We start from the raw sequence: 13,802 nt of genomic DNA, 5'->3' as shown, positions 1-13,802 counted from the left end.
AAGTTTTTTATCCTCAGCATTAATCTTTTACGCTTTTTGGAATAACACAGTATGCTATTAACCACGCTGCGCAGTTACGAGGTCTATCAATTAAAAAAACTCGAGTATCGTATTAACTGGATACGTAAAGGAGCAACACACTTTAAATATCACACTGCACGAGAAAACTATGCATAGATGATCCACATGAAGTTTAGTGATTGCACACTGGACAACGACTCCGGTAGAGATAAGCAGATCGAAGACAAGTGGATCTGTTACAGGAAAACTAAAGTAGAATGGACAGCGACTTCGATAGAAATAAACGGATCGATTTGAGAGATCAACATCTGTTAGACGAAAATTACAGCTTCCGCTCCGTCGCAAACAAGGCTCCGGAAATGAAGAACGGCCCAAACACTTTCATGTCACTTTCACTACACCTGCACAATCCCAATAAACGTCATTGATGGCAGAGATGAACCCTCACTACTATCATGCGAAATCTACACAATCTGCTCCGTCACGATTCCAGAAATGAGGAACGACCGAAATTCTTGCCGCGCGTCACTTTCATCTGGTTATCACGGCGCCAGTACAGCAGCGCGATCAAGGGCGGTAAGTGGTTCAGCTGGCTCACTTCCCCCGCCTCGCCTCGCCTCGCCTCGCCTCGCCTGCTGCTGCTGCTGCTGCTGCTGCTGCTTCTGGCTCATCACGTCCTCACGCCGCCTCACCCTTGCCGCTCTCACCTTACCGGCCTTTCGCAAGTCTTTTTTTTTTTTTTTTCAGTACCAGCATCTGCTGTCCTATACCAGTAATGTCAAAACAGCTTAACTAACAAAAATATGCTTCACTGATCACACGTGCGGTGATGAGGAAGTAAAGGTGGAAAAAAATGGCGTATAAATGGGGCATTATTTATTAGGGAATCGTTGAACATATCAGCATTTTTTAACATGCAATATTTCCGAGGAGTATTTTCCTTCACTCGTCTGTTCCTATCACTGCCTTCACTTACTGCCGGCACCTTAACACTCACGCACAAAAAACCGTAAGCCATCAGATTTCATCATTGTCAGAGCGTTTATAGCGAGCTGGTGCAATCACGAAGCAAATGGATGTAATGCAGATATATTTAAAATATTCGAGAAGCAGGTAGGAGCAGAAGAGCAGGCTGGTCGGAATGGCAATTCGCTTCGATTTAAAATGCTACACGTTTTGGATGCATATGAACATAGTTTATTTTTAGAAGATACTCGATTTGTAATTTATAATGCATATATAAATACAGTCAACGTAGATCTTCGAATGTTAACAAATTGGAACGAATACGTGGGCGCGTGTGGGTGGCGGTGTGAGGGCGGACCCAGTAAGGAACTTTCCCCTTGTTATTCTTCAGCATCTCTCGCCCCACACTTGGACACAAAACAAGGGCGTCTCCACAGATGCGTTCATCTTGGAACTCGTAATGTGCGGATTACCACATATGAAAGGAATGTCGTAGTGAAAGTGGAATGAACGTTATAGATAGCAGACCGAGCAGAGGAGATGGATGCTTTGGTAATACATTTCAGTACGGTGATCTTTATTGCATAAGGGAGGAGGAGAGTAAACTTCATGAGGTTTCCTCGTTTCATCTTCATACATTTAAATTTTCCCTCCACCACACGCCGGCGTTAGTGTCTTACAAGGCTGAGGTGATAAGGTTTCAGTCGCCAAGCCTTAGTCCACGGGTATTTCTTTTATTATTATTATTATTATTATTATTATTATTATTATTATTATTATTATTATTATTATTATTATTATTTTCGCAATCTACGACCCACGCAGGAGCAAGAAGCTGGCCTGGGTCACGTCTACCCCCGCATCTCCATGTTTCTGGCATGCTCTGCCTACACAATTTTTACAAAAGAATCTAGGCATACGCTATTTCTCTGGCACATTAGGAAAAAAATCTAAATACCGCTGTTAGAATCAGAATCGTATTCTCAAAAGTCTCGACTCCTTACCTCAACTACTTTTTTTAACATGATGTAGTGGAAAGGAGTGCGATTTTCAAGGATGAGAGACTGAAAAGGATTCTGCATCATGAAAGGGAAAAAATCACCTGGGAAAATCACATTAATTGTCTATTGGCTTTGAAAACTTAATCTTTTGGGCAGGCCTTGATAGGAATTCCTAACAGCTACATTAAAACTGATCAAAGAATGCGTCAGCGTATTGATGGCACACACACACACACACACACACACACACACACACACACATTTAGATGAAACTGGTTCCAGCTAAGCTGGACATTTATAGATATAGAGACAGGACAGCACGATCATGGCTCTTGTCCTGTAAAACAAAACTAGGTAAAACACACACACACACAGAGAGAGAGAGAGAGAGAGAGAGAGAGAGAGAGAGAGAGAGAGAGAGAGAGAGAGAGAGAGAGAGAGAGAGAGAGAGCGAGCTCGAAACGATAATTACTCCCAGTGAGGTCTAAAGCACCGAATCAGGGGGTGTTGTGAACTTGTCATTAAACCCAGCTGTGACCTCACTTTGTGTCTCACAACACAAGGGTGCAGACACAGCCTGCCCTCTAAAGACAAATCTCTTGATCCACACAAAACTGCAAGCACCTAATTACACACATCCTTCACTCAAAAATACAAAAAATTATCATGACGGCTCCTACACCAGCTTCGGAGTCCCCATCTGGGAAGGGGACCACAAATGTCCCAAGGTCAGACTGCTCTTCTAATAACGACCCTAATTGTCTTGACACCAACTTTTCTTCATTTACTTCTGCAACATTCGCGGTCTTAGATCTAATTTTCAGTCCGTAGAACACCACCTCTCCTCTTCTAAACCTCATCTTCTTTTCGTTACTGAAACAGGTGTCTGATGCAAATGAGAGTAGCCCCTTTTCTGTTCCCTCCTACTTTCTCTATCCTCATTTTCAATCCAAAGCTGGATGTTGCGTTTGTGTGTGAAACGACTTAACCTGCTCTCGTGCCCACGCTCTTGAATCTTCCGAGTTTTCTGCCATCTGACTACGACTACAGAGTCACTATCAAACTAAATTTATCTGTGCTGTATACCTCTCACCTAACTCCTTTGACAATAAGAAATTCTCTGACTACTTAACTTCCAACATGGAGCACATTCTGACTCTCTTCCCTTTTGCAGAGATCTCCTTTCTTGGAGACTTCAATGTTCACCACCAGCTTTGGCTTTCCTCTTCCTTCACTGACCATACTGGTGAACTAGCCTTCAACTTTGCTATCCTCCGCGACCTAGACCAACTGGTGCAACACCCTACTCGTATTCCTGACCGTCTTGGAGATACACCTAACATTCTTGACCTTTTCCTAACCTCTAATCATTCTGCTTATGCTGTAACCCTTTCTTCTCTGTTGGGCTCCTCCGATCACAGTCTCATATCTTTATCTTGTCCTATCGATCCAATCCCTCCTCAGGATCCCCCTAAGCGGAGGTGCCTCTGGCGTTTTACTTCTGCTAGTTGGGGGGACCTAAAGAGGTATTTTGCTAATTTTCCTTGGAATGACTACTGCTTCCGTGTCAGAGACCCGTCTCTGTATGCCGAGCACATAACAGGTGACAGTGTCTGGCATGGAGGCGTACATTCCTCATTCTTTTTTTTTTTTCGACCTAAACCTTCCAAACCTTGGTTTAACACAGCCAATTCTCGTGCTATGCATGATAGAGAGGTAGTCCACAAAAGGTACTTAAGCTTTCCATCATCAGAATCTCATGCACTTTATATTTCTACCCGGAACAATGCCAAGTCTGTTCTCCAACTAGCCAAAACTCCTTCATTAATAGAAAGTGTCAATCTCTCAAGATCTAACTCCCTTCGTAACTTCTGGCATCTAGCCAAAAATATCTCCAATAACTTTGCTGCTGCTTCTTCTTTCCCTCCTTTATGTCAACCAGATGGCACCACTGCTATCGCATCCATCTCTAAAGCTGAACTCTTCGCTCAAACCTTTGCTAAAAACTTTACCTTGGACGATTCAGGGCTTGTTTCTCTCTCTCCTCCATCCTCTGACTACTTCATGCTACCTATTAAAATTCTTTGCAATGATGTTTTCCATGCCCTCGCTGGCCTAAATCCTCGGAAGGCTTATGAACCTGATGGGGTCCCTCCTATTGTTCTCCGAAACTGTGCCTCCGTGCTTGCACCTTGGTTAGTCAAACTCTTTGAACTGTCTGTCAACATCTACCTTTCCTTCTTGGTGAAAATTTGCCTACATTCAGCCTGTTCCTACAAAGGGTGACCGTTCTAATCCTTCAAACTACCGTCTTATTGCTTTAATTTCCTGCCTATCTAAAGTTTTTGAATCTATCCTCGAAAAGAAGATTCTTAAACATCTATCACTTCACAACCTTCTATCTGATCGCCAGTATGGGTTCTGTCAAGGCCAGTCTACTGGTGATCTTCTGGCTTGTCTTACTGAGTCTTGGTTATCCTCTTTTAGAGATTTTGGTGAAACTTTTGCAGTTGCCTTGGACATATCAAAAGCTTTTGGTAGAGTCTGGCACAAAGCTTTGATTTCTAAACTACTCTCCTACGGCTTCTATCCTTCTCTCTGTAACTTCATCTCAAGTTTCCTTCCTGACAGTTCTATTGCTGCTATGGTAGACAGTCACTGTTCTTCTCCTAAATCTATTAACAGTGGTGTTCCTCAGGGTTCTGTCCTGTCACCCACTCTCTTCTTATTCATCAATGACGTTCTAAACCACACTTCTTGACCTATCCACTCCTACGCAGATGATACCATTCTGCACTTTTCCACGTCTTTTCAGACACATCATACCCTTCAGGAAGTAAACATTTCACGCAGATAAGCCACAGAACGCCTGACTTCTGATCTTTCTAAAATTTCTGACTAAGGCAGAGCAAACTTGGTATTGTTCAATGCCTCAAAAACTCCTCAATCTATCAACTCGACACATCCTTCCACACAACTATCCCCTCTTCTTTAATGACACTCAACTGTCCCTTCTTCTACACTAAACATCCTCGGTCTGTCCTTTACTCATAATCTGAACTGAAATTTCACATCTCTAGCTAAAACAGCTTCTATGAAGTAGGGTGTTCTGAGACGTCGCCGCCAGTTTTTCTCACCCCTAGCTGCTAACTCTGTACAAGGGCCTTATCCGTCCATGTATGGAGTATGCTTCACATGTTTGGAGGAGTTCCACTCATACTGCTCTTCTAGACAGGGTGGAATCAATAGCTTTTCGTCTCATCATCTCCTCTCTTCTAACTGACTGTCTTCAGCCTCTTCTCTCATCGCCGCAATGTTGTATCTCTAGCTATCTTCTACCGCTATTTTCATGCTAACTGCTCTTCTGATCTTGCTAACTGCATGCCTCCCCCCTCCCGCGGCCTCGCTGCACAAGATTTTCTTCTTTCTCTTATACCTATTCTGTCCCACCTCTCTAATGCAAGAGGTAACCATCCCTTTCTCTGGTAAACTCTGGAACTTCCTGTCTACTTCTGTATTTCCACCTTCCTATGACTTGAATTCCTTCAAGGGGGAGGTTTCAAGACACTTATTCTTCAATTTTTTACTTCCACTTTGGACCCTTTTCTGGGATTGGCATCTCAGTTTATATATATATATATATATATATATATATATATATATATATATATATATATATATATATATATATATATATATATATATATATATATATATATATATATATATATATTATTATTTTTTTTTTTTTTCATTGGATTTTTGTTGCCCTTGGCCAGTGTCCCTCCTACATGTGTGTGTGTGTGTGTGTGTGTGTGTGTGTGTGTGTGTGTGTGTGTGTGTGTGTGTGTGTGTGTGTGTGCGCGCGCGCGCGCGCTTGCCTGCTTGCTTGCTTGCTTGCTCACTGAGCATGTGTACTCTTTTCGTTTTAAACGATCTGAATCAATCACCTTCGCTCACCAGTTCACAATTTCCGTAATATTTTAAGTACAAGTAAACTTCATAGTGGTATTTCATTCTTTTTTTTTTTTTTTTTACCCTCATGTTAATCCTATAAACAAAGATTAGACGCTGAATACTTTCCAAAGGCAACTTTAATGAGTGATGTAAAAGCAAAAATGTTCGTGTCTTAAAAGGAAGAAGAATGGCCGGGCAATTCTGTTGTAGGCAGTGTGAGGAGGGTGACGGCGGAGGTACTGGGCCGCGAGGGCTGGGTCGGCAGCCTCGGGGTCTCGGATCCGCCGCATGGCTCAGGTTGTCCAGAGATGCACGTCCGTCTCATGATTATCTGGTACTGAGTACTGCACTACTTGCTGTGTCACGAACATTAATCTGAGTATAGTGGACACGAATGACGATCAGTTGGTGGCAGAGAGACAGAGAAGAGCCTTGTGTGGCGGTCTGATTAGTCCCCATGGCCAGATGGGATGCAACAGGTGGTTCCAAACGCACCCAGGGGGTCTTGTTTAAGGTCCAGCGAACTGGTTTAGAATGCTGGAGAGCAACCGCGGCAGACCCGTTACCTGCGACCCTCCAGGTCATCAACTCACCCGCCCGGTCACCTTCCTCTCGCTCGACTCTCCGCTCCACTCTGCTCGCTTGTTCCAGGACGCGCTCACACGCGCACAAACTACGCAAGCACGCAAGCGTGCACACAGGCGCACACGCACGCACGCACGCACAACAAAAACAAAAACTAGTGTCATGAACAAAGGCACGAATGTGACGTGCAAGCCAACAAAACAAGATTTAATACCCATACTCTCTAACACAGGCCTCGGCAGTTGTTGTGCTGAGGAAGTACCGGAGGCTCAGGCGTCGACGTCGCCGCTCCCTGCGCCACGAGTACCACAAGCTGCGCTCCTTGCTGCCGGGCGCTCCCAGGTCGCCTCAGCTGCGCCGCAAGGTGAGGGAAACATGTCCTGTGATACCAGAATTAGGGCACCAAAACAAAAGCCTCTGGTTGCAATCGTTGCAAGGCAGCAGCGTGAAGCTGATTTCTGCCTTTTACAGCTCCCTGATTAGTTGTTACACATGTACTATTTCTACGCTTATGTGATTATATATATATATATATATATATATATATATATATATATATATATATATATATATATATATATATATATATATATATATATATATATATATATATATATATATATATGTGTGTGTGTGTGTGTGTGTGTATATATATATTATGATTTGTGTGCCCGCTTACACATCCTGTTGCTCCCCGCAGGTCGGCGTGGTTGACGCGGCCTACCATTACATTTGTCAGCTCCAGTCGGCGTTGCTCGCCAAGTTTTCTGCCAGAGGCGTTCCGGCTGACCTGGCAGGTGGGTTCTGTATTTTGCTCTTTAAAGAATTTTTGCTGTAATATTTTCAGAGCATGACGAGTTTTTATATCTTTCAATAAGAGCGGCATCGTCTATGTTTAGGGAGTCATGATTCGATGCGTCTCCGAACAGGTCCTTATATGGATGCGACACGAACAACTTAATAGACACTGTGAAGAGTCACCACAAGTGGAGGTGGTGTTCACTGAGTGTAGTAATGAGACTGTTCCTCTACAGGTGTGGTGGGCGGGAAGGTGTCGTCAGCGTCGGACGTGCGAGCCCTTGCGATACATCTCATCCACTCCACCAACATGACCCCTTCATTCATGACGCCATCGGCCTCCCGCGGACTTTCTCCTTTTCGGCACACTCCCAGCGCATCTTCCCAGTCTACATCTTCACTTTCTTCTCGGATCTCCACAACGCAGTACTTGGCAAGGAAATCGAACTTTAAAAATAAGCATTACGACGGAGATTCTCGCTAATGGACTTCGAGCGACATGAATCACGAGGCTGAAGGCGAAGGGGCTGAGGACCCCAGGGTTTTCCTCCCCGCCACGCGTAACTGTAGGTTATGTTGCCCTCCAGGACTTGTTTCCCTAAATGAAACTCCGATATTCCAAAAGTGTGCATAGGCTCTTAGGTTCTCCTATAATCATTTTCTTTTACGAAAACCCACACACGCACAAGAAAAGTGTCAATGAAATGTGGAGAAAATATTTATCTTAAGTGAACCTTTGGAAAGTTTCGTACGAATACAAGGACCGTGTGAAATATGACGGCATTCCAGGCCTGAGTGGACTGCCAGGAATGACTATTGTGCTGCTGCTGATGTAATTATTGTCATTTGCACATTACTGTATATTACCTGTGTGTTTCCAAGGCACACGTCAAAACAATACAGCAAAACAGGAGCGCCAAGTTCATTGCTACAGTGATGCCTTCAAGCCACTACAGTCCAGCGGCCGCGCAGGTGACGGTGAGGAGGCGCGGGTGGACGCAGTGAGTGAAGGGCAACCATGAGGCGCGGCGCAGGACGGGTAGTGTGCGGCAACTGTGATATTAGTATAGTTAGGAGCGCTTAGTGTTACCAGAGAAGCTTTAATGTGGAAATCAACCTTTCACGGCCTTTCGAAACACCTGCGGAGTTACTACGCGTGGTTGAGCGGCATGGCAGGGATAGAGGGTTAATAAAATAAAATGAATAAAAAAGTAAATAATTTTACCCTTCCTCACTCCTCTGCTGATGGCACAGTGTAATATTATCGTATAATTTACCGGAAAAGGTAATTATGCGTCAACGTGAGTTGTTGTGGTGGAGGTGCAGCAAGTGTTGATGGGGGAAGGGAAAATAAAAGAAGGCTGGTGGTGATAGTGTTGATGACATCAGAGGAAGGAATGTTATCAGATTACTGGTATGGAGGGTCGAGCAGCGGCAAATGCAGCAGTAATTTGTGAGGTCCCCTGGCTGAAGCATTTACACGAGACGGTGTAGAAACACCTGTATTATCAAGAAGTAAATATGTTCTAACAGCAGTGCATTGTGGGGTTCCGCCATGCCAGCCCAGAAGACGTGAATAAGGCAGAGGCACCGGGCAGCCTCACCGCCCGTCGACACTAAATATATCACCATTTACGTGCCCATGAGCCTTAAACCTTCCCATTTCTAACACTATCCGTATTAATTAATGTTAAAGATAAAATATTTGTATAGTCTTACAAAATGTAAAACAGAAGAAATTAAATAATGTTACGTATGACGGTCTGGCAACTCTGTGGCTTTGCAGTCCGGTGGGCGAGATTGGCTGGCGAGACTCCACCTCAGAAATAAAGGTCCACATGCATTAATTATGTACTCAGACACACCTGCAGGTCCGTTGAGAAGAAACTTCAGGAAAGAATTCAGCAGTCCTGTTCCACCTTGACCACAAATACAGGGTCGGTGAAAAGAGAATGTGACAAGTGTGTGCACCGTCCGTCACACACAGCAGCACTGCTTGGAATGAGTTGCTTCGCTTTGGTACCCGTTTCGAAGCCGTTCAGTACTTGAACGATACTTTAAAGCAACACAAGACATAACAGCTGTAGAAACGTTTAATCTATCTCTGTCTATCTATTTCATCTATCAAAGGGTGGCACAGACAAGGCACCACACATTCACACACACACACCATTCACAGCCCCATCGCTCCCGGTGGAAAGGGTCTCGTGGCCCACCTCAACACCAGAATAATGAAGAGTTCGACTTTCCTGTGCAGATTAATGACGGCTTGAGGAGAGACAAACATCGTAATTACTGCATTGACGGTGCTTTGAAAGAGGCGAGATTCACGGTGGTGTGGTGGTGATTCCTAAAATTATTGTCTCTAAAACAATGTTTATTTCATTTCTGTTAGAAACTATTTTTCTATTTTATTTATTCATTTATTTATTTACTTACATTTTTTTTCTAAATATTATGTGGTCGCTGCAGTTTACTTAAAGGTGTCCAGCCGTGCCCCTGCCCGGGTAAGTAAGGGGGATTACTGCAGCCAAGTTATTACGAGAGGTTGCTGACGTAGCTTGAAATAATAACCTCATTGTAGCGATTCTTGAAAATTAAACGAAAGCAAATTATCTATACTTCTCTCTCTCTCTCTCTCTCTCTCTCTCTCTCTCTCTCTCTCTCTCTCTCTCTCTCTCTCTCTGTGTGTGTGTGTGTGTGTGTGTGTGTGTGTGTGTTTTATTTCAGAAAATGCAAAAAATACATATATGTAGTTAAACATTTCCCTGCGTAGACATACTGACTTCTTGTAGTTATTAAGCAGTTAAAAAAACAAAATTACCTTCCGTCTGTACCTTATCCCTCTCCCCTCATCTCACCAACAACCTTTTACGAGGGTATTAGCAAACATCACGTTAACCCCCAAAACAGTTAGGCAGCCCTCACATAACCTTTCGTTATAACTGCCTGTCCCTGAAGTCAAGGATCGTTACAACAAGCTCAGAGGAAACGAATTGCCTACATCACTAAAAAAATCTTCCTATATATTACTACTCATGCAAATGTTGTTACTAAACGTCTCACGAAATTATGATATTTTTTATTCTGGAATTTTAACTGCACTGCATGTATAGTTTCACTGAGTAATCGTGGACGTGGCTGAGCTAATGTTGCGTCTGCCCACACTTGAAAAGCCTTGATCATACGTTACTTGAGCTGCACTACGAAACACTGCACACTGAGTGCACGGAGGCACAAGATATAGGTGATACGAGTATAACCATAAAACTTGAGTCAGGAAGATAGCGAGAAGAAACTCGCCTTGTCACCTGTGAGTGGACGACGCTGAGGGAAGGTAACACTTGACAACGCCACTCTTTTTTTCACATAATGCAAGAATCCTTCATGCTTTACTTATGATATTCCACTCAACAGCTCAACGACTTCCAGCTCCTTGCTATGTACTACTTTTGAATGAACATACACACACAAACAAGAGAGAGAGAGAGAGAGTGTGTGTGTGTGTGTGTGTGTGTGTGTGTGTGTGTGTGTGTTGCCTAATGTCAAATTACCCATGCTACCATGAGAAACGCTACGAGATCACTTTAGGCCGCATGGCTACGAAGCCCAAATTCTTGAGTACAGGACAGCTTGAGGAAACTGCTGCAGTGTGTGTAGCGTTAGTAAAAGTGTGCGACTGTTATTGATGATTTGAAAGTGGAGATTTTCGTTTTACTTTTACTTTTCGTTTTACTTTTACTACTAAAGAACTTGTTAAATTATTGGGTATGATAGTATGTGTGTGTGTGTGTGTGTGTGTGTGTGTGTGTGCGTGTGTGTGTGTGTGTGTGTGTGTGTGTGTGTGTGTGTGTGTGTGTGTGTGTGTGTGTGTGTGTGTGTGTGTGTGTGTGTGTGTGTGTGTGTGTGTGTGTGTTTGGCATAACAAATACAAAGTAAGCTCCTGAGTGAATATCATACATATAAGGAAGAGCCAGTAATGCCTTGAATGAAGCAACATCACCACACCTCCACCTTTTATTCCTCTTCCTCCTCCCCGATCCTTGCTAACTCCTCAGTCTCTCCCTTTGCCACTGAAAGCAGTATTTCCTGGTGATACCAGTGAATTTTTAACAAGTGTGGTTTAGTTGATACCTGTCCTTAACTACCGGATCTTTACTCCAATAAATGAATCCCAGCGACAGAATTTGTAGCAGTCTGATGTTGGTGTTCAGCATTAGGAAATTTATGTTTTTATTGTGGATTACGAGTCCCACCAACAACTTTTCTTGGTGTTTTCTTTTATTCTAACTTCATGCATCTCCTCTCTGTCTTCCAGCTTCAATATCTTCCGCGTGCATCATATGCTGTAATGATTATGCGATACGCTCATTCAATTTGCATCCGCCTGCCAATGCATGGCTCTTATGGACTCATTCCAAGAATACTTTCATCGACAAAGCAGACACATCAGAAATATCCTGCGTGGGATGTGGCTAGTTTCAGCAATCACTGCAGCAATTCTTACCGAAATCAATCGTTGAGGTTGGCGGCACACAATGATTGCTGGCTAACAGGCATCTTGCTGTCTCCGTGACTAGTGTTCATAGTAAGCAAAGTGGCGACCGAGACTTGCAATTTCTTTTTGAAAAGTCATGGTCTTCCGTCTTTCTTTTTTTATGACCCATTTATTTTACATTTATGTATTACACCCAATATTACACTCATCGGTAGTGCCCTCTGCTCACCGTAGTAATATGTGTGCTTGTATTACCAATATCTTCCCTATTTCCGAAAACTGATATAAAGTTAACATTTATGGTGAAAAGAGACAAGCGAAGACATTATCAAGTAACACTTCTATCTATCTCCAGCGACCACTCGTGCTCCACCACAAACCAGAGGCTCTCCTGTCTTCCTGCGCCGCGTTGTGGAAGTTACTCTCCACTCACATGCATGACTGGCCGCAGTGACTGATAGCGCCACTAGTTGCTCTACTTCAGTATTATACTTTTCATAGTAAGGAAAGACCTTTCTATTTTTTTTCTTTTTTATTATTATTACTCCTCTAAAGATATATTCTGAATCTGCCGAAGTTCCGGTATTGCAGAGCTTGCCCTACTGCACTGTAAGACCGCAAACCTGCTGAGAGAAAGAATGCTTCTCCTGTTAATAATGGAAAACTTTTGTTAATTTGTCACTATAACCGTAAAAACACCAATAAAAACCCGTGTAACTTCAACTAGAGCTTTATGGAACCGGGGAGGTACGGGGAGCTGGGTGCAGCGTAAAAGCGTTTCAGAATATGGTCCTAAGATTACCCTTCACCAAAACGGGGAAAGCACTCATAAACATATGTCATTCCAATGCCTTATAAGGTATTTCTTTTACCATGATATACGCCGTTATAAAGCAATAGCAGGACTTTATTTATCGAAGTGACTCTTCACCTCTTTCTTTATGGGCACTTCAGCTTTACCATTTCTCCACTCCTATTACCCCCTCTCTCTCTCTCTCTCTCTCTCTCTCTCTCTCTCTCTCTCTCTCTCTCTCTCTCTCTCTCTCTCTCTCTCTCTCCACAGAACATTCCTCCCGCTCTTCCTCCTACACAACACATCTCTCTCTCTCTCTCTCTCTCTCTCTCTCTCTCTCTCTCTCTCTCTCTCTCTCTCTCTCTCTCTCTCTCTCTCTCTCTCTCTCTCTCTTCTAGTTCCATCAACGCTGAACACACAACCACTGGTCCTTCCATGTACGCCCACACCCACCACCCTGTTCCTGATTTCTCGAGACATTTTTGTTTGTTGTGCTTATTAAACTTAAAAGGATTCCCATGGCTTTCCTCAGCCTCAACAAAATACTTCTCTCCCATTACATCTAACAGCATGAATTGTTGGTTTGCCGGCACTTTTTGCACCCACCTATCCACCCAGTCACTCCACCTCTCCCCCACTACCAACACACAGACCAGCTTTGCCAGATATGTACAGTACTATGTGCGGTGGAGAAACTGCATGTTTTCAGTGGCTAGCAAAATGAAAGCTCAAGCAACAGAGCGTCATGCAAGATGATGAGGATAGGATGACTTCTACGTGTGACGGCTTCTCCGGCTGTAGCAGTGAGGTACCGTAATACAAACACTGACTTGAATTTTCCGAGATGTGTAAGATAGAGTGGACCCAGAACGTCTACTCATCACGCGGCATATGTGTGACATGATCATCAGAAATGTTACGATGCCCATCACCACCATCGCACTTCACGCCACACTGCACGTCACTAACTGCTACGGCCCTGTAAACTACTCAGGACAAACACACACACACACACACACACACACACTATATATATATATATATATATATATATATATATATATATATATATATATATATATATATATATATATATATATATATATATATATATATATATATATATATATATATATATATATATATATATATATATATATATATATATATATATATATATATA

At 43.1% G+C, this 13,802-nt stretch overlaps 1 protein-coding gene and 1 long non-coding RNA gene across 5 annotated transcripts in view; one reads left to right on the top strand and one right to left on the bottom strand.

Annotated features, from left to right (window-relative positions):
• LOC135107308 (uncharacterized) overlaps positions 1-10,152 on the top strand; it is a 16,165-nt gene extending 6,013 nt beyond the window's left edge. The window contains exons 3-5 of the mRNA XM_064017007.1: positions 6,763-6,894; positions 7,231-7,327; positions 7,565-10,152. Coding sequence (XP_063873077.1) covers positions 6,763-6,894; positions 7,231-7,327; positions 7,565-7,812 — 477 coding nt within the window. The 3' untranslated portion in view covers positions 7,813-10,152. The remainder of the gene's footprint in view (positions 1-6,762; positions 6,895-7,230; positions 7,328-7,564) is intronic.
• LOC135107309 (uncharacterized) overlaps positions 1-12,511 on the bottom strand; it is a 29,040-nt gene extending 16,529 nt beyond the window's left edge. Inside the window, exon 1 of one of the 4 annotated variants that reach the window (XR_010271693.1) lies at positions 9,194-12,511. This is a non-coding gene — a long non-coding RNA (uncharacterized LOC135107309). The remainder of the gene's footprint in view (positions 1-9,193) is intronic. The other 3 variants (XR_010271692.1, XR_010271694.1, XR_010271691.1) reach the window with 3 other exon arrangements.
• Between the last annotated feature and the right edge of the window lie 1,291 nt (positions 12,512-13,802).

This window comes from Scylla paramamosain, chromosome 15 (assembly GCF_035594125.1).
Source record: "Scylla paramamosain isolate STU-SP2022 chromosome 15, ASM3559412v1, whole genome shotgun sequence".
Classification (NCBI taxonomy): Eukaryota; Metazoa; Arthropoda; class Malacostraca; order Decapoda; family Portunidae; genus Scylla; species Scylla paramamosain.
This window is presented reverse-complemented; position numbering and strand designations above follow the sequence as displayed.